This window comes from Aspergillus udagawae (assembly GCF_001078395.1).
Source record: "Aspergillus udagawae IFM 46973 DNA, scaffold_5, whole genome shotgun sequence".
Classification (NCBI taxonomy): Eukaryota; Fungi; Ascomycota; class Eurotiomycetes; order Eurotiales; family Aspergillaceae; genus Aspergillus; species Aspergillus udagawae.
The window spans coordinates 1,674,912-1,700,523 of record NW_025091268.1 but is presented as its reverse complement, the minus strand read 5'-3'; the positions used below and the strand labels follow the sequence as shown (position 1 = coordinate 1,700,523).

Genomic DNA, 25,612 nt, shown 5'->3' with positions numbered 1-25,612 from the left:
AATGGGCATGAGGCAGTTGTGAAAATACTACTTGACAGAGGCGCTGCAGTTAATTCAGTGGATGGACATGGCCCGTCAGCAATATCATGGGTGTCAGCACTATCATGAGCGGCAGCTCATGGACATGAGGCAGTTGTCAAGATACTACTCAACAGAGGAGCTGAAGCTGTAGAAAATTTAGCGCATGAGTAGAGAGTCCTAGGTAGTAATTTGATTGATGAGCGACTCAAGTCGAATCTCAAAGTGCAATCCACAGGGAGTCGCCTTCCTTGCTGATTGGTGGTCCTAAGAGCTCTTGAACCAAGGCTTCATCTTGGCTTTACCAGCGCCAATCCTTGCGGTATCTTTTAATAAGTTTTCAATACAGACTCTTTCCTACAGATCTTGCTATGGGGTTGTCAAATCTCGCTTCTTCTCAACTCTGTACAACCATTACTTACCAAACCCCCTCTGCAGTGAGACGAGCAAGAATATAAGCCTCACAGGTACTCCGCCATGTTGGCATTGCGCTGCCGACAGCGTTTACCCTTTCCAATAGCTGCTTGACGCTTTACCTCAATTTTCCAAGGCTCATGCCCCACCAGTGCAAAGTCCACGGCATAGGTAGCAAATTGTTTTCTTCCAAGCTCCTGCATTGCCTTGAAAGCCTCGTAACGGCCCTCTGGCCACTCATTCGCCGATACATCGCCTAGAAGATGAATCCTATATTTTCGGACCATCTGCTCGAGTTTTAACTTATCATCCTTTGTGAGTGTCAAGACGGAATGCGTTATTTCGTTGTTTACCCTGACAAATTGGGAAACGGTTATTAGATCGGAAATATTGAACTTAACAAGAACAACTGAAAAGATTTTAACAATCTGAGGTAAACAAAAGCAGAGGTGTTCGCCCAGATTATATTATTTACAGTACAGAACAGGCTAGGCTTTGGCTTAATTTCCCCCTGTCACTTCGCGCCTGTTGGTTCCCCCTGGTGCCTGGCTACATGAGGCAACATAGGCACACACTCGCGATTAGAGCCAGCACCTTCTAGCTACCCAGCGCAGAATACAGGATACGGAATTTATACTGAAGATATGAGAAAAATAAACCCTCCATCAGGACTCACCTGGCCACTTATACAAATGTGGTCTGATGAGGACACTGCGGAAGATTGCAAGATGGCACGCTGCATGGATTGGGCTATCTTCAGTGCTGAATTGTACGGTTTGGATATATGTATCCTCAGCGCGTAGATCATTGAGAGAATCCTTATGCGGGCGTCTAGTGAGCTTGTAGAAACATGGAAAGCAAATCTTTTGATATGTACGTCCTACATTATTAAGTATGGCACTGCGCCTTGTTTAAATGCATTCCAGGTATGCATGGTAACCATGGCTAGGTGGCTGAGCATGAGCTAAGCATTTGATTATCTCCTAGATTATTTCCTTTCTGTATCAAGATAGCCGGCAATCTGGCATATTATTCTCCCCAAGTGCACAACTGTGATAATTCGACTGCTTAGTATCAGGTTGCATGGAATATGATTATAATAATACACTTACTTGTAGACTACACTCATGGTCCTGCTCATTGCTATAGAGCACTAGACCTGAGAGCCATAAACATTTTCTCTAATTGATGCTATGTGACACCCTTCCATCGTACTTGAACACGCAATATCAGGAAAGTATTAAAATTCCCAAATATTAGATCCATGGAAATGGCCATATTTCCTTGCGGAATCTGCCTGGGTTGATCGCTGAGCCCAATCCGCTTGTTCTCTTTTCCTTCTCCAATCTGCGAACCTTCTTAGAATTTCCTGTTCGCAACACATTTCGCGCCAGTTCTCCTCTACCCTTCGTCTTTCTGCTTCAATCGTAATTTCCTTAGAGGACAAAGATTGGATATTTTTCTTGAAAGATTGGACATCCTTCAGTTTGAGATCGATCTCCAAGTCCTTCGCGCAACGTTTCCCAATAATGCTAATCATCATATTCTCCCGTCGTTGCTTCTGTCGCGTAAATTCTGCCGCTCTGGCCGGCATAAAGGAGCACATATAGAGCCACCATGACTCCTCTGTAGCCTTTTCTCTCATAATGCGTTCTTTCTCTCCTTTTAGACTATCTCTCTCCACACTCAATCTAATCAGGTCCTTGTTTGCGTTGTATAACAAAACTTCATAACCCCTGCGCTCATCCTTGAGTTGTCGAAGCTCTCTGTCCAGTTCTGCTATTTTTTGATTCTTAATTTTTTGGGGACCTATTGTTGATTCATATATTCGGTCATATTCTCGACGTTTATCGGCATCATGAAGCTGCTCATACGCAGCGTTGAGCTGAGTAAAACCGCGTCAGTGACGGTGCAGGCTTCTTAGAGGAAAAGCTAGCAGTCAAGCTTACTAGTTGAAATTCGGCTGTTGCTTTGGGCTCATTCCTTCGTCGATCTGGATGCTTAGCCAAAGCCAATCTTTTGTATGCCGACCTGATGGTAGCCGAGTCCGCGGACTGGGGAATCCCGAGAATCGCGTAATAATCATGAAGGACTGTGGTGGGTGGCATTTGTAAGCCAGACCGGTTGAATGAAGGGACGATCTCACTGTAAGGCTTCGAAGAACGCGAGCGGTCCGGTCCGCTAAGTGGAGTGGACGGAAATGAGATGATGAAAGTCTGGAGAGTGACACCGAGGTGTCAGCTGCATTAATAAGACACATTTGCTTTGTACAGCTCTAGTCATACTTGGAAAATACAATACCACCCTTTTGACAGGGCTAGTCCAGGAAATCTCTCAATATGTACTAATGTGTTGGCAATCAGGGTTCGAGAGATAATCAAAGAGTATGCATGGCTCCGGCGGTCTGATGAGAGGCGAATCAGCGGACCACCTTACAGAAACCAGTGATTTAGCTGTAGAGTTAAGTTCTTATTAAAATATAAATGAATGCCTCTACTATAAGCTTTGTCCCTATAGCATCTGTTTAAAGATTCAAATTCTCTGACTCTGGGGTAAAGCGTCTCTCATTTCATATAAAAATAGAGTAACTAGGGCGGGATAGTGAAATGATAGGTAACAATCAATCCTTAAGTTCCTTAAAGCACGGCGCTACTAAGATGATGGAACTTTATAGGCTGTTTTCAATCCTTTCACCCCCTGCACTGTTAAGGGCTACGACAGACTGCGGCAATTCCATATGCAATTAAAGCCAATAGTACAGATGGTTCAGACCTACTATGTCATATGATATAGTCTTCGCTCAGGTCTTCTCTCGTCCAATCCGGATGTAGAAGCTTCGTTTTTCTCAGCTAGCGCCTTCTGCTCAGCCTTGTTCACCCCACATGCTGAGTTTCAGTTGAGTTGATTATCCAAGGCAGAAAGGAGGGTCAACCTATTTCATTCCTCTTCCGTCTCCTACGCCACATTTCTTTGATTTGAGTGTCGCCCTGAAAGTCCTGAAAATGCTTGCGGCCAAATTCAGGTCGAAGAAGAACAAGAGCAAGACCCCTGAACAAAAACAAAATAACAGGTTAAACCGCAATAGATCTGCTCGGTGAAAAGGAAAGAAGATCCAGGCTGATGGTGATTGTAACGACGGTTCTAACGGCGTCGCCGTGGCCAACACGACACCGACCAATCCAGCACGCGGAGAGAAGACGGATTCAAAGACGTCGAAGGGATCAAGGTTCACAGTCACAGACGAGGAAAGATATCACTATCAAAAAATAGTGCTAGGAATGACAGATGCGCAGATAGCCAGGCAATTGAAGCCAGGCCACTATGAGTTCCAAGGGGGGCCGTTACGTGATCGCCCTATTGACGAGGGTGAATTGGCATATGCATATGGCTATCGCTACAAGCAGACAGCCTGTTAAATGAATCTCTGCTTAATTATAAATACACGATTCCTCTTCATTATGGAGATGGAAACTCAAATGACGGTCTTACCAACCGCCTGCAATAATCATATTGCACCCACTCCCTAGCGCCCGACTCGTGGCACAGTACATACATTCCCCATAAACCTGTATATACGTCCTCTTGATAAGGCTTTCAGCCCAATATCATCGGAAGATCGCCTGTAGTCCAATGGTACAGAATTAAATCAAATCCAACGCTCACCGGCGAGTTGGCTGTGGTATCAGTCCAAGGGGTAGGGCCTTAGCGTTGTAGTTAGGGTAGTGTTCTTGTTGGCTCAAAGTCGCATGCTTTCCGAGTATTGGTGTGACATTAGAAATCGCTCATCTATCATCGTAGTCAGTGAGAACAAGATGAACCGGCCGAGCCAAAGCAAAGAACCAACAAGAGCCGGGTGAATCAGATCATAGAGATCACTATAGCCAGCCCCAGTGTCAGCTACCTCAATAATCCACTTTTGTTTACTTACGAGCCTGCACGTTGATACTCTGATTATGTCAAGATATTCTCTAATATGATATAGCCTTATTATAGAAGTATAGCTTAAATCTGAGTAGTAATATTCAACTATCCTAATTATCACCAGAGATGTAACATAAACCTCATAATGAAGGGAATTACGATCCAAGTTGAGACTGAAATTCAGATATGAGCCGGGCGATTTCCGGATTTCAACATCCCTCCGAGCGACGGCCTGTCATAAAGAGTACTTTACGAAAGGGCCGGTGAGGCCCCTATCCCATAGTTCTCAAGCACAAAGTCGACATCTTTGTCGCCGCGCCCCGAAAGATTGACTAGTATTCGTTCGGATGAAGGGCGCTGCGACGCCAAGCGGATTGCAAACGCCAAAGCATGCGCACTTTCCAATGCAGGGATAATTCCCTCAGATTTGGCCATGCGGGAAAATGTACTGAGGGCTTCCTCATTGGAAACCGCTGCGATGGAAAGCCGACCGGTTTCATGGAGCATCGCAATCTCTGGGCCAACGCCGGGGTAGGCGAGCCCCGATGCCACAGAGGAGACACCAGCAGGCGTACCGTCATCTTTCTGCAGCACAACCGATCGAGCACCGTGCAATGTTCCCGGTCTTCCATAGGATAGCGTCGCTGCATGTTGACCTGGTTCATCAGATATGCCAAGAGGCTCCACTGCGTGCAGGACAACCCCCGGATCATCAATGAAGCCAGAATACAGACCCATCGCATTGGAGCCACCTGCGACACAGGCAACCACATGCTCCGGCAAGCTTCCATTCGTGATGGAAATGAATTGCTCGCGGGCTTCTTGACCAACTACACGTTGGAAGTCTCGAACAATCATTGGGAAGGGATGTGGGCCAATAGCCGATCCGATCGCATAGAGCGCGTCTGCATGCTGCTCTACATACGCGTTGAATGCGGAATCACTAGCCTCCTTGAGGGCAGACTGGCCTGCAGTTGCTGGTACCACTCGCGCGCCGAGCAGCTGCATGCGACCGACATTCGAACTTTGTTTAGCAATATCTACCTCCCCCATGTGGACTTCGCATTCAAGGCCAAAATAGGCGGCTGCAGTTGCCAGCGCGACGCCGTGCTGGCCGGCCCCAGTCTCGGCAATCAGCTTCTTCTTGCCCATTTTCTTGGCGAGAAGTGCGAAGCCAACACAGTGATTGATTTTGTGCGCGCCGGTGTGATTCAAATCCTCTCGCTTAACGTAGATCTGAGCGCCCCCGATCTGATTCGAAATATTCTCGAGGTAATGTATTGGGGTCGGCCGCCCTTGCAGTCCGACCCGCACCTTGTTGAGTTCGCGCTGGAATTCTGGCGTTTGATGAAGATCCTGATAGCTGCTGGCCAGTTCTTCCAGCGCAGGCCGAAGCTCCGGTGGATAGTGGTTGCCGCCAAACCGACCGAAATATCCTTCATCGTCGGGGTAGCTTTGGAAATAAGAACGTTGAATGTCTGGCGCCATGGCCAATCCTCGGAAACGGAGCGACAGTGCTGGGTACCTTTAGCTCAACGTATTGAATAGGACTTGTGATTTGCGTGGCGCAGGCCGTGGCAATAGAACGACGAAACTCGGGCTTGAAAATCCACCAGGGTCGACGACCGCGATGAGGCATCAGAATTAAGACGAAAACGCAGAAGGCCACAATTATTTATAATAGAGGCTCTGCGTTCAATTTTCTTTTTGTTCTTACTCCGCCTCGTACTATTATGAGTCTTCTTTCTCACTTGCAGGAAAGCTAGTGGATTTACAGTATCGGATAGGTGGATTTACAGTATCCGATAGGCGGATTTGGCACCAATCTACAGTAGTACAAGGTCTAAAGCCTTGACCACTTCTGCATGGTGGCTATGGTTTCAGTCTAGGGGGTAAGGCCATAGCCTTGTAGTTAGGGTAGTGTTCTTGTTGGCTCTGAGTCGCATGCTTTCCGTGTGCTATATGTATTGATCGATTGGAAATTGCACGTGTCAAGTCTATACAAGCAATTTTGTTTAGAAGTCTGTGTTCCTTTTCGGACAGTTTATATACTCATGGAATGCACTTGGAGATACACTTGCCGCATGGCTGTGAGCGTCTCATATTGTTATGTTAGGTAGGCCATATTTCTGGCCCTCCATTTTGGGAGTGTTAGGCGCTATGGCTTCTTTCCAGGAAGTTTTTCCTCGCGTGCTTTGTGGCTTCGGAAACTCTGTAGAGGCCTACCTACTGCACATGGACGAGCCCGTCATAGGGAGCGCTGACAGAGGATCAGGGAAGGGCAATTACAAAAGTACTCAGCACTGTCCACTACCACAAAGGCCGCGTCATTTCAGGACTTAGGACGGGGGAATGATCCGAAGTCTACGGATATATGCTGGAAACCGTGATACCCCAGATGGAATTGTCATTAATGGCGTCCTGCAGGTGATTCTGTTGCTCATAGAGCGACGGGTGTGCGAAAATGGCACCCTCAGGAGCATTCTCTTGACCTTGGGCGACAACAGGCTGAGCTCGAATGGTGCGAGATGGACGGCAGTCAGAAATACATGGCCTGTCGTGGGCACGCTACGAGCGCACCCGGAAACAGATGGCAAAATGGAGCTCGAGGTAGGAATGACAGCTTGCCTGAACCGGTGGTGCAAGTCGAAGTTTGACACCCGGCGCCTCTCCTTGCCAACTACAAAGTTACTGGGGTCCATCTTCTGTAACAAATGTTATTATGACTGGATAGCTGACGCGTCCAGCACTCGAGTCTGATACTATCGTCTCATCCCACATGGGGATCTCCGCCTCAGCCTAAAGGGCGTCAAGATCAGATAGCACTTGATCCAAGTATGCCTTCACTTTCGGATCTTCCTCTTCTTCTTCCTCTTCGACTTCCGCGAGAACGGACTCTAGAGAATCGACCTTCGTATCAACCACCTTGGCAAAGCGAGAAAGATCAGAACGAATCAATCGAAGTCGATCCGCCAAGACAAAACGGCACCATCTAAAGAATTGCGACGGCGGCACTTGGCAGAAGGGGACCCGGAAAAAGAAACGAGAAGACGTTTCGCTGCACCCTTAGCTTTGTCAACAGTGAAGGAAGAAGGACGACGCGTTGTCTCTGTATCGGAAATGAAAGGGTCATTGGTGGTAACAGACGGAGCTTTCTCGATGCAGCGACATACGCCCGACGTCGGAGTTGAAGTCATTTCGGAGTTCGAGCACGGCCGGAGCGAGTCCGACGCTTGGTATCAGCTGGAGGCGCGGACAAAGCCACATCGGTGCAATGGGGGATGAAAGGACACTTGAGGGAGCAATTTCATCAGCAGGCCAGTCGCAAACGTGGTCCCCGCCGTCCAAGGCCTGAAGGCCGCCCTATCGCAAAATACTCCTACAAGAATTAGTACAAATCAAAAGCAAAACGAAAGAGGAACGAATGAAGGCAGAGGAAGCTGAAAGATGTACTCACATATCTTCTTTGCTATTTCAGTGAGAGGACTTGCCGGCATAGAATTCGCACTGAGCTCCTTTGCTATGCCAAATGTAATTAGCGCATGCTCCCGCGAACAATACTCGACGCTTGTCATCATCACCGACCACCTCGGGGGCAGGGACGCAGGATTGGAATACCCCTCTGTTCTTAGCGCATTTCATCGACGCACCAATATCATTAGGGAGATCTTCACATCGCACGTCCAGATCGAAGAGATAAGGGGCGCGAGACTGAGAACGGATCAGAGGAGACTGGCACAGCGCCTTGGCCAATTCTGCATGATCCTATATTGGAGAAGTGTAGTATCATCAAGTAGAAAGCATCATTATAGACGAAATACACGAGCAAAACAGCGTTGACGCAGACAATAGCGTCCACCTATCCACAGGTACCAGAAGGAAGAAGGAGAGACCACAGTATTTATTCCCCAGATGGTGAATATAAGCCTCATTCAGTGCTCTGAGGCTCTACATTCACTTCATTCTTTGGAGACATTGCCCGCACGGCTCTAGACTCTTCCCAGTGGCGTATTCCTTTGTGGTGAATGAAGGCTATATGCATTGTTTGGCAGGGGAAACAAATCTATGGCAGTAGAACACATCACTAAGGATTCCGCATGGCCTAAGAGCACCAGGTATCCTTAATGGAAGTACAATACCGGTGGCTCAGACCAGATTCATTATCCTCTGCGGGAGGCCACCCCAGAGAAGAGAAGACAAAAGAGATAGACAATGCCAGTTCTCTGAAGTCAAAAATTATTATGCAGTCATTACTTGGGATATGATTCACCCTGACTCTCGGGACGTTGCGCTCAATCGTAGGAGTAAAGATTCAAGAGAAACGTGTCCAGTTGGCTAGGTCTGCGGATCAAGCTTTCGGCTACAGCTTCGTAACGGACATCCCGAGGGCACTCCGTAGACTATCTATGGAGTAAATACGAGGGGAACGAAACTTCTTCAGGTTTCCAACACGCCAAGAACTGTTCGTATTCCCAATGGAATATCACCATGAACTGACACTAAAATCGGCTACCCGAGGATGACTCATACGTGTCTCACTCCAGGAAACAGCAATAAGCAAGCCAAATCGTCGCATTGAATACATCTCTTGACGCACAGGGATAATCCTACTCACAAGGCAAATTAAACAGAGCCAAGGACCACCATGGCCTGCACCCTGGTCCCTATCAACCTGCACGATCCAACCGAGTACGCCGAGCTGCAGGCCCAACGCGTCCAATGCGGCTGGGACGCAGAAGACAGCAAGATCCTCGCATGGCGCGAGAAGCAAGAGCAGAACCTAAAATCGTTCTTTTGGATCACTCTTCCTGCCCAATCTCCTCCAAGGAACGATGCAGACGACCAGGCAGATGAGAAACGCACTATTCGCGCAGGCCACATATCCCTGGACGCCTACGCGGACCCTCCAGACCCGGAACTCGCTTGCGCCGACAAGTCCGTCCTGACTATCCAGAGCTTTTTTATCCTGCCAGAGTACCGGGGTAATGGCCTCGGTGGAAAAGCTATGGATCTGGTCGAGGGGTTGGCGAGCCAGGAGCCGTGGGGGAGTCCAGCCTGTCGCTTTGTGACGGTCAATGCGATGAGCAGGCGGTATTTCTACGAGGATTGGCCTGAGAAACTTGCGCTGTGGGAGACGTGGGCGGACAATCCGCCGGTGATGTGCAATGTGGATTGGTATACGCGGCGGGGCTACGTGTATTGGAAGACGGAGCGGCGGTATCGGGAGAGGTTGAAGAACGGGGAGGAGATCATGATCTTGGCGGATTTTTTGAGGAAGGCTATTACTCAATAGATATGAAGCGGTTTTGTGATCGTTTCAGGGTAAATGCAAGAGTATGGTTGGGAAGTAAGTGATGATGGTTGATGATGCGAGGAAATGTACATAAAGTTAGTTGTCCTTGCAGTTCCAAGGAGAGCACCAGCAATAATTTATCCTGTGCAGGGAACCAGTATTAGAGCACTGATAGCTTGAAATAAGCTTTGTCGAGGGATCGGCCTGAAACGAAGGCAGTACCCGGATGTATATCACAGTGAGACCCCTTGCTTCTACGCCACCATCGGACCATGCATGATGAACAGAGCATGCACAGTCCCTTGAGAGCGCCTTACTGTATACATGAACATCATCTCATACAGAATCATCTCGTTTAAGTAGAAGATCAACAGCGCCATTGCCGACCAAGATATAAAAGGCCTGAACAATCGAGCCTTCTCCCGTCATCATCATGATCACCACTCGTCTCTCAACTCAACAAACGTTCTCATCTCTCAAGCTCTAAGTGCAAACCCGAACTCCAAAATGCAGTTCTCTACCATCTTCTCCCTCCTCGCCGTTGTCGGCATGACCGTGGCTGCCCCTCCTGTCGTCCGTACGTCTCCTCATACCCCACAGAGTAACCCACTCAACTAACGGAACAGACCCCCAATCGAATAAAAATGGTGTCGTCGGCCTGAACGTCGCAGATACCACAGTCCCCGTCGACGTTGATGTTCCCATCCAGGGCAACAACGTCGCCGACAACGTCGCCAACGGTTTGCTCGACGGCGGCGTGAACCTCGACCACACCGTGGACGGTCCGTTGAACGTTGCTGCGCTTGGCAAAGCAGACCAGATTGCCCCCAAGGGCGCATTGCCGCCTTTCTAGATGAAGGTCTTGTACGAAAGGTGTGTAGTCTGTGCTGGGTGGGTGGTCACGGCTAATGCTAACGGTGTTGATAGATCGAGTTGGGTGGATATAGTCGAGGATGCTGGTTCGATGTGTAATTAGGTCACAATGGAGTGGTTATGGTGAAAGAAGAGTGGTCTTCCGACCTTCTCTTCACGGTGGATATAGTCTAGTAATAAGAGAAATGTTTGACTGTCAATAGATGGAGTTGAGCCTGTATGATCAGTATCAGAATTAGGGTTGGACACAGTACAAATTTGGCACAACGGCTGACTATCACCAGTAATCCCCTATAGCCTTCAATTAAAATCATTATAGTGGAGTTACACAATATCAACGATGGTGCAGAACTTGAGGTAGGTCAAATCAAACAATGTGCAAACAGAACTTTCATACCATCAGGAAGTCCAGTCATCTATCCTTCTACAGGCTATCTGTGCCTTGCTTTGTATTACAGTCAAATCAGTTTCATTAATATTCAACCTAAGTCGAAATAAAAACAATCTCGAACTGGACTTCTTTTTCTGCAACATGCATTTTTTTTTCGTCTCCTGTACCTACGGAAGAGATACCAAATAGGCCTTCCAGTTGATCAAATGTATTATGAATGGAAATGAGGCAAAATGTGGATATGGTAGAATACATGTTGATCCTATACAGACCAATTCGGTATAGATAGAATGTGGAAATATAGCCAATTGCGTTGCAGCATGTGGGAAATTGCCGAGTAAGACATCCCAAATGACAAAATAACGATAATAACATTGCAGACCAATCAATAACGACAATTTCCCAGTCATTTCCTTGTCGTCCATCTGTGCAGTCTTGGGTTACAGCGCTAAGGGCTTACTCCGCTGATAGCCATCGTCCGTTTACAATTGTTTGCTTGGCAGGAGAAAACAGACAATTTGAATGGTAGATATCGTGCTCAAGAGCTATCTCCTGGGTATTCCCCGTCGGGATTAAAATGATACAATCATCTTGGCTCTGGTATGCGGGGTCATTCCCCCATATTTAAGATCGGGGTAGCCATGCAAAGTACCTCGCCGTGTCGCCAGCCGCATTCAAAATGAAGGTATGTACTTTATCATACAAACCAGAGAATGCAAATCACTGACAATGACAATTAGTGGTCAATTCTCCTTCTGGTCGGCTGCGCTGTCGCCATTGACGTCCCTCGTCACCCATATGCCCCTACTGGAAGCGGCAAGAAACGACTGACCTTCAATGAGACGGTTGTCAAGCGAGCCATTTCCCCTTCGTCCATCTCGGTCGAGTGGATTTCCACCTCTGAGGATGGCGACTACGTCTACCAAGACGGAGATGGCAGTCTGAAAATCCAGAGCATCGTCACCAACCACACCCAAACGCTCGTCCCTGCGGACAAAGTGCCCAAGGACGCCTACAGCTACTGGATCCATCCCAATCTCTCCTCGGTGCTCTGGGCCACCAACTACACCAAGCAATACCGCCACTCGTACTTTGCCGACTACTTTATCCAGGACGTGCAGTCGATGAATCTCCGGCCCCTTGCCCCAGACCAGTCCGGCGACATCCAGTACGCTCAGTGGAGTCCCACCGGCGACGCCATCGCCTTTGTCCGCGGCAACAACGTCTTCGTCTGGACCAATGCCTCGACCAGCCAAATCACCAACGACGGCGGGCCGGATCTCTTCAACGGCGTCCCGGACTGGATCTACGAGGAGGAGATCCTGGGCGACCGCTTTGCGCTGTGGTTCTCGCCCGACGGCGCGTACCTCGCCTTCCTGAGGTTCAATGAAACCGGGGTTCCGACCTTCACCGTGCCGTATTACATGGACAATGAGGAGATCGCACCGCCGTACCCGCGCGAGCTGGAGCTGCGGTATCCCAAGGTATCGCAGACGAATCCCACCGTGGAGCTGAACCTGCTGGAGCTGCGCACCGGCGAGCGGACGCCTGTCCCGATCGATGCGTTCAATGCGAAGGAGTTGATCATCGGCGAGGTCGCGTGGTTGACGGAGACGCATGACGTCGTAGCTGTCAAGGCGTTCAACCGCGTGCAGGACCGGCAAAAAGTCGTCGCTGTGGATGTGGCCTCGCTCAGGACAAAGACCATCAATGAACGCGACGGTACGGACGGGTGGCTGGATAATCTGCTGTCCATTGCGTATATCGGGCCCATCGGCGAGTCCAAGGCGGAGTACTACATCGACATCTCCGACCAGTCCGGCTGGGCGCATCTCTGGCTGTTCCCTGTCGCTGGGGGTGAGCCCATCGCCCTGACCAAGGGCGAGTGGGAAGTGACCGGCATCCTCAGCATCGATAAGCGGCGCCAGCTGGTCTACTTCCTCTCCACGAAACACCACAGCACCGAGCGCCATCTCTACTCCGTCTCCTGGAAGACAATGGCCATCAAGCCCTTGGTCGACGACGCCGTCCCTGCCGTCTGGTCCGCCTCCTTCTCCTCACAGGGCGGATACTACATCCTCTCCTACCGCGGGCCTGACGTGCCCTACCAGGACCTCTACGCCATCAACTCCACCGCCCCCCTGCGCACCATCACCAGCAACGCGGCCGTGCTCGACGCTCTAAAACAATACACCCTGCCTAACATCACCTACTTCGAGCTGGCCCTTCCCAGCGGCGAGAAACTCAACGTGATGCAGCGCCTCCCGGTCAAGTTTTCCCCAAAGAAGAAGTACCCCGTCCTGTTCACGCCCTACGGCGGGCCCGGCGCACAAGAGGTCTCCAAAGCCTGGCAATCTCTCGACTTCAAGGCCTATATCGCCTCGGACCCCGAGCTCGAATACATCACTTGGACCGTGGACAATCGCGGCACAGGGTACAAGGGCCGCGCGTTCCGCTGCCAAGTTACCAGCCGGCTCGGCGAGCTGGAAGCTGCCGACCAGGTCTTCGCCGCGCAGCAGGCCGCCAAGCTCCCCTTTGTTGACGCAGACCACATCGCCATCTGGGGGTGGAGTTACGGCGGCTATCTGACGGGCAAAGTCATGGAGACCGACAGCGGGGCGTTCTCTCTTGGTGTGCAGACCGCTCCGGTCTCGGACTGGCGGTTCTACGACTCGATGTACACGGAGCGGTATATGAAGACGCTCGAGAGCAACGCGGCAGGGTACAATGCCAGTGCGATCCGAAAGGTGGCGGGGTACAAGAATGTGCGTGGCGGCGTGCTGGTCCAGCATGGGACGGGTGATGACAATGTGCATTTCCAAAATGCGGCGGCGCTGGTGGACACGCTTGTTGGGGCGGGCGTGACGCCGGAGAAGCTGCAGGTGCAGTGGTTTACGGACTCGGATCACGGGATCAGGTACCATGGGGGGAATGTGTTTTTGTATCGGCAATTGTCCAAGAGGCTGTATGAGGAGAAGAAGAGGAAGGACAAGGGCGAGGCGCATCAGTGGAGTAAGAAGTCAGTTCTGTAGATAGAACTCATGTATGCACGTTGGGCTTAGACATGGCAGCAATCGTGCCGAATTTGACTCGTGCATCTAGAGCCCTAAATATATAAAGTGCTCCGTTCCAGCAGCAAGACCGGGTGCAAAGCGGAGGCAGTACATCCTTTCCAAGCCTTAAATCAGCCGCTGTGGATGCACACAGTTGAGAACGGATATCTCCACCTCAACTTCTGGCATGAGTGAGATAATGACAGATATCATCGATAGGGCTGTAAGCCTCCAGAATGGATCTCTCTACCTAAGATGAATTTAGTTAGTATGATGATCATATCTAGAGAAACTCCTGGTCTCGGACACGCACCGATCGCCAAGATTCGCTATGACTCTCATTGACTGTCTTGTCTGGTCAGCTTAGATGCTTCCTGACTGCTTCTGGGGTGCTGTGAGCATCTCTTCGGACTCTGCAGTGGCATCCAGAGGGGATCTCCCGGGTCTTCGGGAGATGCAAGTCGAGGAGACGATATGACTTTGAACACATTGTGTCCTTCCTCTCTGTTGGCTGCTATATTATATGTAGCCCCAAAGAGATGACTGACTTTGTGAGAAGCCAAACTTACGGCAGTGCGTGTTATTCCCAAAAGGGCAATGTGTCAACAGAGACTAACCTCAACGAGGTTAGACCTGGAAGAGCTATCCCAAAGAGGGAATCAACTCAACATAATCTATGGCCCTGAAGACACCATCCAGTCTCACTTGATACGTTCAAAAGGATTCTATAGGAGAGAGCATGTTCTTCTGGGATGGCTCCCTCTCGTTTGAGTAGATTCAAGACTTTGCGACCATGAAGTATTGTGAGAGGTCAGCTCACAGAGTCTTCGCGATGTAGCAACGCGTCCGAATCATCATAAGCAGCTTAAGCTTCTGCCACTCATCAATAATAATAACAGATTCTCATCACGCTCCAATGCTAGACAGCACTAACGGGTCGGTTTGCTCCGTTAAACTCTGTGTATGGCTCGCTCGTTTGATAGGCAGAGAGAGACAAGGCAGCACTCAAAGTGGCTTTGCGGGGGCTTAGCGGACGAGGCTTCCCCGCCAGGCTGCCTTACTGCTCATATATAAATTCCACGAATTCACTCCAGCAACTTGAAATGCGTATCTAGTTATTAGCTATTGTGAAAATGTCTCTGTCTGTGTCAACGGCCGAGATTCTGGTATCTGACCTTCCCACCAAATCTGTCACTCTGACTCCGCTCAGAGCGACAGTGGTTCGCGAATTCCAGACTACTATCCAGGTAAGAGCTGCCTCTTGCGGTTTCTAATATGTATGCTAATCTGTACAGCCCGGTCAGAATGAAATTACCATCCTTGGGCTCGATCCTCAGGTTGACCCGGATTCCATCCGTGTCGACGGCTCCGGTTCAGCAACCATCACCGACATCCAGACCGACAAAGTTCCTCGCCGGGAGAAATTCGAGGATGTCTACCCTGAGGAATCAGACAATGAGCTGAGCGACGTGTTAGAAACCGACTCGGACGAAGATTTCGGCATCGATGATTCGGAACTTGAGGCGGTACGGAAAGAAATCGCAGAGGTTGAGGCTGCTCTCGCCAAAGCGCGCGGCAATCAATCCATGTCGCTCGCCGTTTCGAATATGATGGAAGGCTACGGGAAGAATTTAAACATGGAGAATGCGGACGCGTCGAAGCTGAATGAATTCCTCCAGCTTTACGTCCAGCAGCACTCGGTCGAATGCAAACGTCACCACGAGTCTACAGTGGAAATACGAGAGGCCGAAAGAAGCCTAGAGCGACTCAATCGAAAGCGCGCACGACTGGAAACCTCGTATAACAAAGCCAAGGAGGCTGCTTTGAAGGATGTTCGTAAAGAGCGCAAGAAGCGCCTGCGGGAGCGCGAAGAGAAAAAGAAGAAACAGCAGCAGTTGCGAAACGAGCGAAAGCGGTTCTGGACCCATACCGTCAGTCAGGTCGTGGTCCATCTCGACAGTCAGTCGATGATGACGCCGGGATCAAGCCGGCGCAGCTCGATCGTGGAAAAGGCCGGAAGTAGCACCGATGTTATAGACGTGACCCTGCGTCTGACATATGTGATTCCCGGTCCTCGCTGGGTGTCTCGCTATGACCTCAGGATCAGCACTCCTTCTTCGTCTGCTCGTCTGACCTACCGCGCCGAGTTCCACAACTCATGCTCGGAGACATGGCGCGACGCCCAGGTGACTTTGTCCACCTCGCAGGCTTCCTTTTCCGGGCTCGACGAGCGCATTCCTCAACTGCAAGGCTGGCATATCAAGTTGGATCCCAACAATGCAGGCCAGCCTTCGTGGAACAACATCTTGCGCAGCCTTGACGAACCGGGTCAGCCCCTTCAGGCTCACGCAAAATTACTTAAACAACAGTTTGCGGAAATGCAAAAGGCAAATCAACAGCGTCTTAACAATGTGCCGCAAGCACAGATGCAGGCCCCGCAGTTTGCACTCGGCGCACAGTTTGGTCCACCGCGCTCGGCCGCTCCAACCGCCTTGTTTGGCTCTTCAAACGCAGAACAGCAAATGCAAACTCAGCAACAGACTATGATCGAGCGGGTGACTGAGCGGGGAGAGAGGTTGGGTAGCCAACCTGCGTTCGGCCGACCTGCGTTCGGGATGGCCATGTCGGCACAAAGACCGGCAGCAGCCCCATTTGGGAACTCACCCTTCAACACCGCCGGCTCGAATACCAACAACGAAGACGACGACGGCGGCGACGACGAGGACGATGATGACGATAGCCAAACCCTTGCAGCAGGCAGTCTCGAGCACCAGGACTCCGTCAAACAAGACTACGGCTTGACGACGACGTACAATCTTCCCGGCCGCCGTACGCTGGTGCCCTCGAGCGTGCATCGGCGGCACGTGCTGGCCGAGCTGGACCTCAAGTCCATGACCCTCACCCACATCATTGTGCCTAAGATCCGCGCAGCGGCCTTCCTGCGCGCCCGCATCCAGAATACATCCTCGGTAACCATCCTCCGCGGCCAAGCGGGCATGACAGTCGACGGCACCTTCCTGGGAACAACCAGCTTGCCCAACTGCGCGCCAAACGACGCCTTCAATATCTCCTTGGGCGTCGATCCGTCGATCCTGGTGACGTACGCGAAGCCATCCGTCCGCCGCGTCGGAGGCGGGTTCTTCAGCAAGGAACATACGGCCGTCTTTCGACGGACATGCTGGGTGAAGAACACCAAGAGCATTGCCGTTGATCTGATTGTGTCCGAGCAGGTGCCGCTGAGCGAGGACGATAAACTGCGTGTGCAGATCCTCGAGCCAAAGGGGCTGGAAAAGGAAGGCGATCAGGTGAAGATGGCGATGGAGAGCAAGGGCAGGGGAACCGTATCCCTGGCCAAGAACGGCGAGGTCAAGTGGATGTTGAAATTGCAGCCGGGCAAGGATATCCGATTGACACTGGAATATGAAGCCAGGGTCCCTCAGGGCAGTCAGGTAGAGATTGTCAAATAAGCAATTGCAATCATAGCTAGCTCTATCAATCTATGCGTCATGCAATCATCCATCTACAAATCATCCAGTAACCTGCTACGCTACCAGTCGAAGCTCCCTGGCATTCGCTGCCCACGCCCTTGATCTTTATTCGCTTCCTTCCCCGTCTTTGTTTTCTCTTCAACAGCGCCGTCCCCCCACCTCTCCCTCCAACACGCCAACTCCTCCCGCCAGAGATCATTCACGCACGGATCACACGAGCTCCCACAGCACTCCCCCAGCCCCGGCGGCGGCGGCGGATCATCATATTCTCGCTCCGCAGCCCGGAGAAGCTGTTTCCGGCGGATGGTGCTCAGCCGTTTAGCGTTTTTGATGCGCGGGACGGACTCGGGGGTGTAGAGGGGTGTTGGCTTCGACTCTGCTGGGCCTTTGAGCGATGTGAGGGTGGGTATGAGGGAGGTGAGGGCCATGTTGTCTATGTTTATGCACGTTAGCTTGGTAGTCCACGACTTCACGTAAGCTGTGTCTGTCTGCTGATCCGGCCGTACCTGGAAGGAAGAATGATTTCCCGGTATGGTTAGTCAGCTGCTTCAGTGGTTTTGGCAGGGGTTTGTGAGTCGGTGAGGGTTGGGATATGTAGTGGGATTCATGGCAGAGACATTATTCTTTTCGATTGACTTCTGTCTTTGCCTGGTATTGTAGCAGAGTATTGTCCTCGTCGATGGGCCATCTCATCCCGGGAGTGCCCGTTACTGTGGAGTGCGGAGTGTGGGGTATCACCATCACCCTCAGCATCATGTTATGGCAATGTGAAGACAAGTATGGGAGTAGTTATAGGTGCCATGAAGTGACGGTTGAGCTACTCTTGAGTTGAATGCTAAGAGATGTGAGTAGTATGAGTGGCCTAGAGCCTGTAAGGTGCTTGACTTAACATTGGTCTTGGTTGATGCTAGTCATGTATGCAAATCAGAGGTGATATAGAAGAATATATAATCATTATTTACTACAAGATTTAGTTCTTGGAACAGTGCAATTGCCTACTGTGTAGTACTGGTCTTCGATTCACATAACCATAGTCAAGGCAACATATACTGAGACAGCTACAGGACTAACACTTGTCCCACCAGCGCCATTGACTCTGTTCCTGTGCTATATAATAATAACAGATATTACTTCACTCTAAGCTACAATCTTATTTTGGTATTTCCATCCCTTCATCCTAATTCCTCTCGTTAATATATCACATGACAAACCCATCACCATAACAACGCGTAGAATATCCCATTCCACCCCTTTCGGAGTACATAAGCAGAAATGCGTGCATAAGAACGCTCATTCTTCAGCTGAATCCCTCTCGCATATGACTGGTTGAGCACGCTAGAAAATACCCGGCACTGGCTGCAGAAGAGCCACGACTTCCCGATCTCGCATCGAATCGGAAATGAGGGCTTGCCCGTCGTCCGAAGATACCTTGCTTCCGTTGCAGGCGGTGACTCGGCAACTGGCAAGCTGCATTGCAATTTTTTTTTTCAATGTCGGGATTCAGCGTAGACTAGTCCTGGTACTTTGTTGATAGTTGTATCAATGGAGCTATCGTTATCATTGCATATGCGTCCTGCGTCCTGTATGTAGCCATTCCCAACAACTGGTTTTATCTGTTGAGCAAACAAAACAACCGTGGAGAGTCCATTTTTGATCCGGATTGCCGTCGATCCACCGCACAGCACGGCTCATTTCAGTCAAACTGAACAGATGCAACGCAATTGATGTACTGAATGGTTTCTTACAAGAATAACATATTCAAAATGAGTAGAGAGGAATTGAAAGCTAATTGTCAGTATTGAAGTAGAGTAGCTGGGGATGAAGCCGGGAGGCGCCAACCCAAATCCACCGCGGCAGTTGACTCCATAGACTGTCCACTTCTTGAGACACTGGCAAGTGACTGTCAGAGCTTCCCCAGATTCAGTCCGAGTCTACTCAAAGATAAAATACTACGAAGAGATAGATGAGGAGCTCCCAGGTGAGTGGCCATTTTAAACTCTATATGTACAGTTTATTTGATTGGGAAGATTGCTGGCGGGAAAAGTAGTACATGATATATCAAAAAGACCACCACAAATTACCTCTAAAACACACACCCCCCGAGCCAACGCACACAACGCCGGACGGAGAAGTTTGAAAGCAAGAAGTTTCGGTCTTGATTTCATCACAGACATGCAGTCGTATGGCAGGAATTTTTTTCGAGTCGATTCGATTCGTTCAACAACCAGGCAACGTGCACATCCTTGACCATCGAGGTCACGTTTAGACGTACTTGCACATCATGGCAACCATCAGGTCGAACAGACCGATGGCTTCGACGAAGGCGAAACCCAGAATGGCGTAGGAGAAGAGCTGACCACGCAGAGCAGGGTTGCGGGAGACACCGAGGAGGAGGGCACCGAAGACGAGACCGATACCGATACCGGCACCACCGAGACCGATGGCGGCAGAGCCCATACCCATGTTCTGGGAGACCTGGACCATGGCGTCGGCGATTTCAGAGGAGTACTGGCGGCGGGACTGAACGTTGGCGAAGACCTGGCGAGCGTTGGCCTGGATGAGGCTGGGCTGCTGACGCTTGACGGTCTGGAAGGGGGTCATGGGGAGGGCGGTCTTTCTCTGGGTGGTGAAGGTCCGCTTGGGAGCCAGCTGCAGACGAGCGGCAGGGCGGGCAACCTTGGTGGTTGCGGCCATCTGGGAGGCCAGGCGAGAGGCAAAGACACGAGAGGAGGCCATTGTGATTTTTGTGGTGGTGTTGAGATGAGATGGTCTCAAAGAAGGTCAGATGGAGTGTGTGTGGGAGGAGAAAGGAAAAAAAAGAGGAGAGAAAGGAAAAGGGGAGCTGGGAGAGCTTTTGGGGGGGAGAAAAAGGCGGGAGGGCAGGATTACCCAGAGACCCATCATGGACATAAATACTTCCATGCCGAATTTTCACCAGTCGGTGTTAGTGCGTTGGGAAGCCCTATCTACAAGATTACCTGACAACGTATCTCTCTTGTTTCATTCCCTCATCGACCAGACAACTGGATGGACTTATCGGGTTCGTCCGGGTTATGGCCAAGGTGGCATTCGTCCTGGTACAGCCAATTATTCAGGGTCCTTGCTGGCCGCACAGCTCCATCGAGTCCACAAGACTAACCATCGTGACCCATCCACTTGACTCTACAATTGAATAGGACAGATTTACTCCGTACTGCTATCTTACTACACACTATTTAGTGTCAATTGAGTCCTTGACAATAAATCCAAAGCAATTGACAAAAGACTGGCAGAACAAAAGGCGAGCAGAGCTGGAGCTGGCAAGAGCAGGATGGATGACGAATTTTTTTCTCGTGCGGTGGATCGAATTATGGGTCCGATAATTTGGGTCGGCCCACCCGATCCAGAGCTCTGCGCCAATCATAACGGGCGAAAAAGCAGGCCGCCGTGTCGGAGTCAATAAAACCGGGCCGATTCGGGCTGCGGCTCCACCAGAACCGGAGTTTGCACGCCAGAATCGACCAGAACAGGAAGAGACCAGCCACTGGTTTCGGCTGGAGGGAAAAATAGTCCTTGGTTCCGAGGGAAACTGCCAAATGTCTCACCGGCTGGTTTGGTGCTCCAAACCTGTTGAAAATTGGGAAGAAGACTGGTCCTCAGCAGCTCACCCAGCTCTGTCGTTCAAAGTGGCCTCTGTAGTGAGTAGAATCGAGAGGTCGAATGCGACTCATCCGAGGGAGCTGCACCGGTTATATATCCCAGGATACATCAGAGGGTTCGCCCTGGTTTTGTCTTTCTCCCAAGCAGGCTAGAATCCTCCGTTGTTTTAGCCTGAAATTTCTGCGGATAGATCATCCTGAGGTCACCGACAGTTACCGCATGGAGGACATGTGTTGTCTACGTGTTGTTTGCTAGAATAGTAGACATCAATCTTCTGCCATTAACAATGCCTATTTGCAACGCTTCTGAATATCATTCACTGATCAATTGATACTGTGTTGATGTTGGGAAAGGAGGAAATTAACAGTAGCGTCCTGCAGGTAGCCTCACCTCTCAGCCTCATTTTCCGGCAGCTGATCATCATGACCTGGAGGTTGCATATGCAGAGTTACGTAATCGACCTCTGTAATTAACTAAGTTATTCCCTGCCAATGCTTGAAGCATGCGCCCATGTGCGTACAGGGATGGCATTCCTTGATGCTTAAGCTAGGTGCCGACTCTGCCGACTTCCTCCGATGCTCACTCTCAACGCTTTTCAAGAGAGTATCTCCCTACATGAGTACTCTTTGGGTACGGAGTAGATTGATATTTGATAGATCATATATGAATTGCAGACATTGAGCTGTAAATGTTTCAAGATAGTTCTGATAATAAAGAGCGGTTATTTGCTATGGTAATGGGTGACTTCCGATCGGAATAAATCGGACTGTTCGTGCCTGAGGCAGCTGGGCAGCTTCTTACCTGTTTTGGACTGCAGCGGAAGCTTCAGCCGAGGTCACAATTCAGCAGTGGCAGATATACCGATATACAATGAGCTTGCATAGTAAATATTATCTACTAGGAGTACATAATTTATTTGCTCGTAGTACTATGAAGTAGTAGACGATGCTTACTGACTTCACAAGATTGCAATCAAAGTACCATTGGCAAGGTCTTTAGGCTCCTTATGATTATATTACTAGTCAACGGTTGTTCTGCAACCGGATAATTAATGTCTAGAGATTGGACTTAGTTACAGTAATTGAGTGTCTTGGTTAGAGTGTATAGGATGGTGTTAGCGTTATTCTTGGGATTGTGCTTCCAAACAGTATGGAGTCAATTATATATTTTCGGCAGGATTCTGACTAGGATACTAGGTAGAATACCACAATGACACCTATTAACAACAGATGTTTAAATTAACCATTCAGTCTATTTAGACGCTCCAGCGACCTCCATATTAGATCGGCATATTTACTAACTAGAAGTGCTGCAAGCCATATAATTATGGTTCTGTAAAAGCCATACCCCATCTACATCAACACAGCCAACACCAGATGGACAAGAAGATCAGAACACAGAGACCAGGATTCCAACATGCGGAGATTAATAATCAAAGTCATCACCTGCAGCCCTCATTCTTCGACTCCTATATGATTCCACTGCCTTCAGACACATCTTCCAGAATGAGGGAGTCCTGAGCCAGGACAGTGGCCACAAGGAGATTTGTTTTGCAGTGTACGTCTGCAATTCTCTGTGTAAATCACTGAATTCATGACCACCAAAATTATTTTAGACTACGATCAACTTGCACATGGCTGCCATTGCTCTCGTCGTGCGCTTTTGCCTGAGTTGATTGAATCAAGGGCGAGCGCTAATGTCTGGCTATGATGCCACTGGAATGCCAGACTGACACAACTCATTCCATGACAAATCAACAATCTCATCAACAACACACTGCTTTCTGCCTACGACCCTTCTGCTCCCCGGGCAAAACCCCAGATTGACCATCAGAAGCTGCTTCCCGCAATTCGGCACCCTGATATCCATCACTGCAAACCATGTTCAAAACTCATCATCCTCCACCTTTGCAGGGTCTCAAGGAACTTGATCAAAAGTCTTTTCAAGACAGTATGGACTAGCGTGATACAGCTGAAGACATTCTCTTGTCCGTGGAACAGATGATTCACAGATTCTGACCTGACGTTTGTTATCCATGGAGAACAAGGATGATCAAAGCCGGTCCCTCCCCGAGGACAAGGTCCGATCGAACGGACTTTCCCCTTGTTGACAGATATATTGACCTCCATGCCTTCTGCGGGCTACGAGTCAGTGGCCATGTTGAGTGATTTCATCTACTGGCTCTACCACCATTACATCGACGCCTCGCATTCCACCGATGGCCGTCTTGACGCACGATGTCCCTCGAAATCACCCTCCGACTCGATGCTTGGTGTAACCTGTCAATAGCAGGCCCATCACCTTTGAGTTTATGAAAGCTGACATGCCGACCCGTTCTAAGTTTCAATCCAGGGGCGTCATTTCAGCGTTTCCACAACATTCTTGGCGCATGGTGTCACTCGCTGGGCATCAGCAAAGCATTAAGCATCAACACTATTAATAGGCGTCTTGAAAGGGCAGAGTCTCAACCTCAAAATAAACAAACAAACTCATTCCGTAGTATAATAATGCCGGTGCGACCGGGCTGGTTTTAAAGTCCAGACTCTATCCCCAACGTTGTTGCACCACCCGCAATCAACATGACATCTGTCACTGCGAGTCCCCCTGTAGGAGCCCAAGGCTCAAAAGCTTCACCACAAGAGGCCCCAGGACGATCATACGATGATGGCATGTACCGTTCTGGTAATGTTCGACTGGCTGTCGTTGCAGATCCTCCCACCAAAGAACTTGGCAACACAGTGACGAAGCCAAGCGCGACAGCAGGCGCATTGCTTGACGCACAGGGCTCGACCGAGCCTGGAATGCTTCGTGGAACAATAACAGACACCCTGCCCGACCCCAAGGCCGCTGCTGTAAAAGCCGCGACCCTTCCGTCAGAAGCCCCCTTGGATCTGCGACAAGGACATTTCGACCATCCGCTTCAACTTGCTGCCACGATGACTACCTCGACAACGACAACAGCCTCTTCGTCCACCACATCTTCGACCACCTCTCACCACTCTACGACCCCTACTACCCTTCATACCACCTCGATGCCGACCTCCACCCAGCCTAGCTCTGCCACCAGCGCCTCCCATTTCGCCTCCACTACAGCCGCCGCCGTCCCTCACCGGGAGTATTTGACCCGTGGCGCGCAAGCCGGGATTGTCATCTCGGCCCTGAGCCTCGCGGTCATCTTGATTGGGATGATCTTCTGGTGGCTGCATCGCAAGAAGCGGACTCTGCTTAAGGCCATCCGGGGGGAAGAGGCTCCGCCCCCGACAGAGAAGCCAAATCCTGCGTACCGATTCGCGTCAAATCTGTACACTAGCAGCACCTCCACGCTGGTCAATGTAACGGAGATATTCAAGTCCAGCAAGGAAAAGTCACCGTCTATCAACGACACAAGCAGCAGCATTTACTCCACCAACCAGACACGAAGCAATCTGTTCACCCTCGCAGCGGACAAGGTCAGGCCTTTACGAGGCAAAAAACAACTCCCCGACAGGCGCAGCCGCTATTCCCACGGCTACATCTTTGCACAGGAGTTCGAGCACATCCCCCCACCACCGCCGACGCGGCTGCAAAAGATTGTCGCCGGTCTATACGCCAACGGTTCGTCGACGGTCAAATCAGTAACGGCGACGTTCAAAACGCAGTCTCCGCCGCCGCCGAAAGACAACGCGTCCTCAACGTGGAGCTCCTTGAGCAGTCGCAACCCATACGCGCGCGCCTACGACAGCTACCCGCCAGCGCATCCGTTTCAGCCTCCATGCGACATCAGCGATGATCTGGACCTGGTCAAGGTGCGGAGTGTGTCCTCCGGCACTGTCGCCATGAGTAACCCCGCAGAGATCGGGGTCGACGCCTTGGCAGGCCGTATCTCGCAAGAAGGCGCGCACCAAGAGGCTGTCAGGGAGTCCAGCCCCTCGCCGTCGCAGTCCACCACCGCTCCATGCCAGCGGCAGTCACCGCCACCACAGACCTCGCGGGAGGGAAGCCCCGCACATTCTGGGCGGGCGCCGTCGCAGACCCAGCTGGAGGTGCCGTCGGTGAAACTATGGACAAAGCAGGTGTACCGCGTCGAAATGGAATTCACGTCCCGCAGCGACGGCCAGCTGCAGGTTGGCGAGGGCCAGATGGTCTGCCTGGAGCAGCTCTTTGACGACGGATGGGTAAGCTTAGTCCAGTCCAGTCCAGTCCAGTCGCCGGCTCTTTCAGTTCCTCCGGATAAATTGACTGACTCCTCAGGCACTGTGTACCCTGACCGACACCGAAAAACACGGCCTCCTCCCCCGCGCCTGCCTCTCCACCTGGCCCATCAAGGAACGCCGGCACTATGCGTCCAGTAGCAGCACCTCAGAGCGTGCCCTGGGCGTCTCTCCCACAGACTCTCAGTCCTTCCGGTTCTACCGACAACAGTCTCGACCGGGGACCCCAAAGCCAGCCCCCGAGTCCAAACCGCCGAGCGTGAAGAAGCAGTCGATCTCGCCTACGCTGTCGACCTTCTTCCGTCTGTAGCCTGCTCCTCTCACTCCTCTTC

The 25,612-nt window shown here is 50.6% G+C and overlaps 8 protein-coding genes across 8 annotated transcripts; 5 read left to right on the top strand and 3 right to left on the bottom strand.

Moving 5' to 3' along the window:
* Nucleotides 1-4,602: 4,602 nt before the first annotated feature.
* Aud_007399 (tryptophan synthase subunit beta) lies at nt 4,603-5,841 on the bottom strand (the record flags this gene model as incomplete). Its single annotated transcript, XM_043292292.1, has 1 exon — nt 4,603-5,841. The coding sequence occupies one exon, from the start codon at nt 5,839-5,841 to the stop codon at nt 4,603-4,605; it is 1,239 nt and encodes a 412-aa protein (XP_043148227.1).
* Nucleotides 5,842-8,998: 3,157 nt separating this feature from the next.
* Aud_007398 (uncharacterized protein) lies at nt 8,999-9,646 on the top strand (the record flags this gene model as incomplete). The annotated part of the gene is made up of 1 exon (XM_043292291.1): nt 8,999-9,646. One exon carries the CDS (start codon nt 8,999-9,001, stop codon nt 9,644-9,646), a length of 648 nt encoding a protein of 215 aa, XP_043148226.1.
* Nucleotides 9,647-10,153: 507 nt separating this feature from the next.
* ScwA lies at nt 10,154-10,499 on the top strand (the record flags this gene model as incomplete). The annotated part of the gene is made up of 2 exons (XM_043292290.1): nt 10,154-10,223; nt 10,273-10,499. 2 exons carry the CDS (start codon nt 10,154-10,156, stop codon nt 10,497-10,499), a joined length of 297 nt encoding a protein of 98 aa, XP_043148225.1.
* A 1,090-nt stretch (nt 10,500-11,589) lies between these two features.
* On the top strand, nt 11,590-13,942 carry dppIV (prolyl dipeptidyl peptidase DppIV; the record flags this gene model as incomplete). Its single annotated transcript, XM_043292289.1, has 2 exons — nt 11,590-11,595; nt 11,651-13,942. 2 exons carry the CDS (start codon nt 11,590-11,592, stop codon nt 13,940-13,942), a joined length of 2,298 nt encoding a protein of 765 aa, XP_043148224.1.
* A 1,154-nt stretch (nt 13,943-15,096) lies between these two features.
* On the top strand, nt 15,097-17,430 carry Aud_007395 (uncharacterized protein; the record flags this gene model as incomplete). The annotated part of the gene is made up of 2 exons (XM_043292288.1): nt 15,097-15,210; nt 15,259-17,430. The coding sequence occupies 2 exons, from the start codon at nt 15,097-15,099 to the stop codon at nt 17,428-17,430; spliced, it is 2,286 nt and encodes a 761-aa protein (XP_043148223.1).
* An 80-nt stretch (nt 17,431-17,510) lies between these two features.
* Aud_007394 (uncharacterized protein) lies at nt 17,511-17,879 on the bottom strand (the record flags this gene model as incomplete). The annotated part of the gene is made up of 1 exon (XM_043292287.1): nt 17,511-17,879. One exon carries the CDS (start codon nt 17,877-17,879, stop codon nt 17,511-17,513), a length of 369 nt encoding a protein of 122 aa, XP_043148222.1.
* A 1,834-nt stretch (nt 17,880-19,713) lies between these two features.
* On the bottom strand, nt 19,714-20,187 carry Aud_007393 (ATP synthase subunit C family protein; the record flags this gene model as incomplete). Its single annotated transcript, XM_043292286.1, has 1 exon — nt 19,714-20,187. One exon carries the CDS (start codon nt 20,185-20,187, stop codon nt 19,714-19,716), a length of 474 nt encoding a protein of 157 aa, XP_043148221.1.
* Nucleotides 20,188-23,669: 3,482 nt separating this feature from the next.
* Aud_007392 (uncharacterized protein) lies at nt 23,670-25,590 on the top strand (the record flags this gene model as incomplete). Its single annotated transcript, XM_043292285.1, has 2 exons — nt 23,670-25,244; nt 25,321-25,590. The coding sequence occupies 2 exons, from the start codon at nt 23,670-23,672 to the stop codon at nt 25,588-25,590; spliced, it is 1,845 nt and encodes a 614-aa protein (XP_043148220.1).
* Between the last annotated feature and the right edge of the window lie 22 nt (nt 25,591-25,612).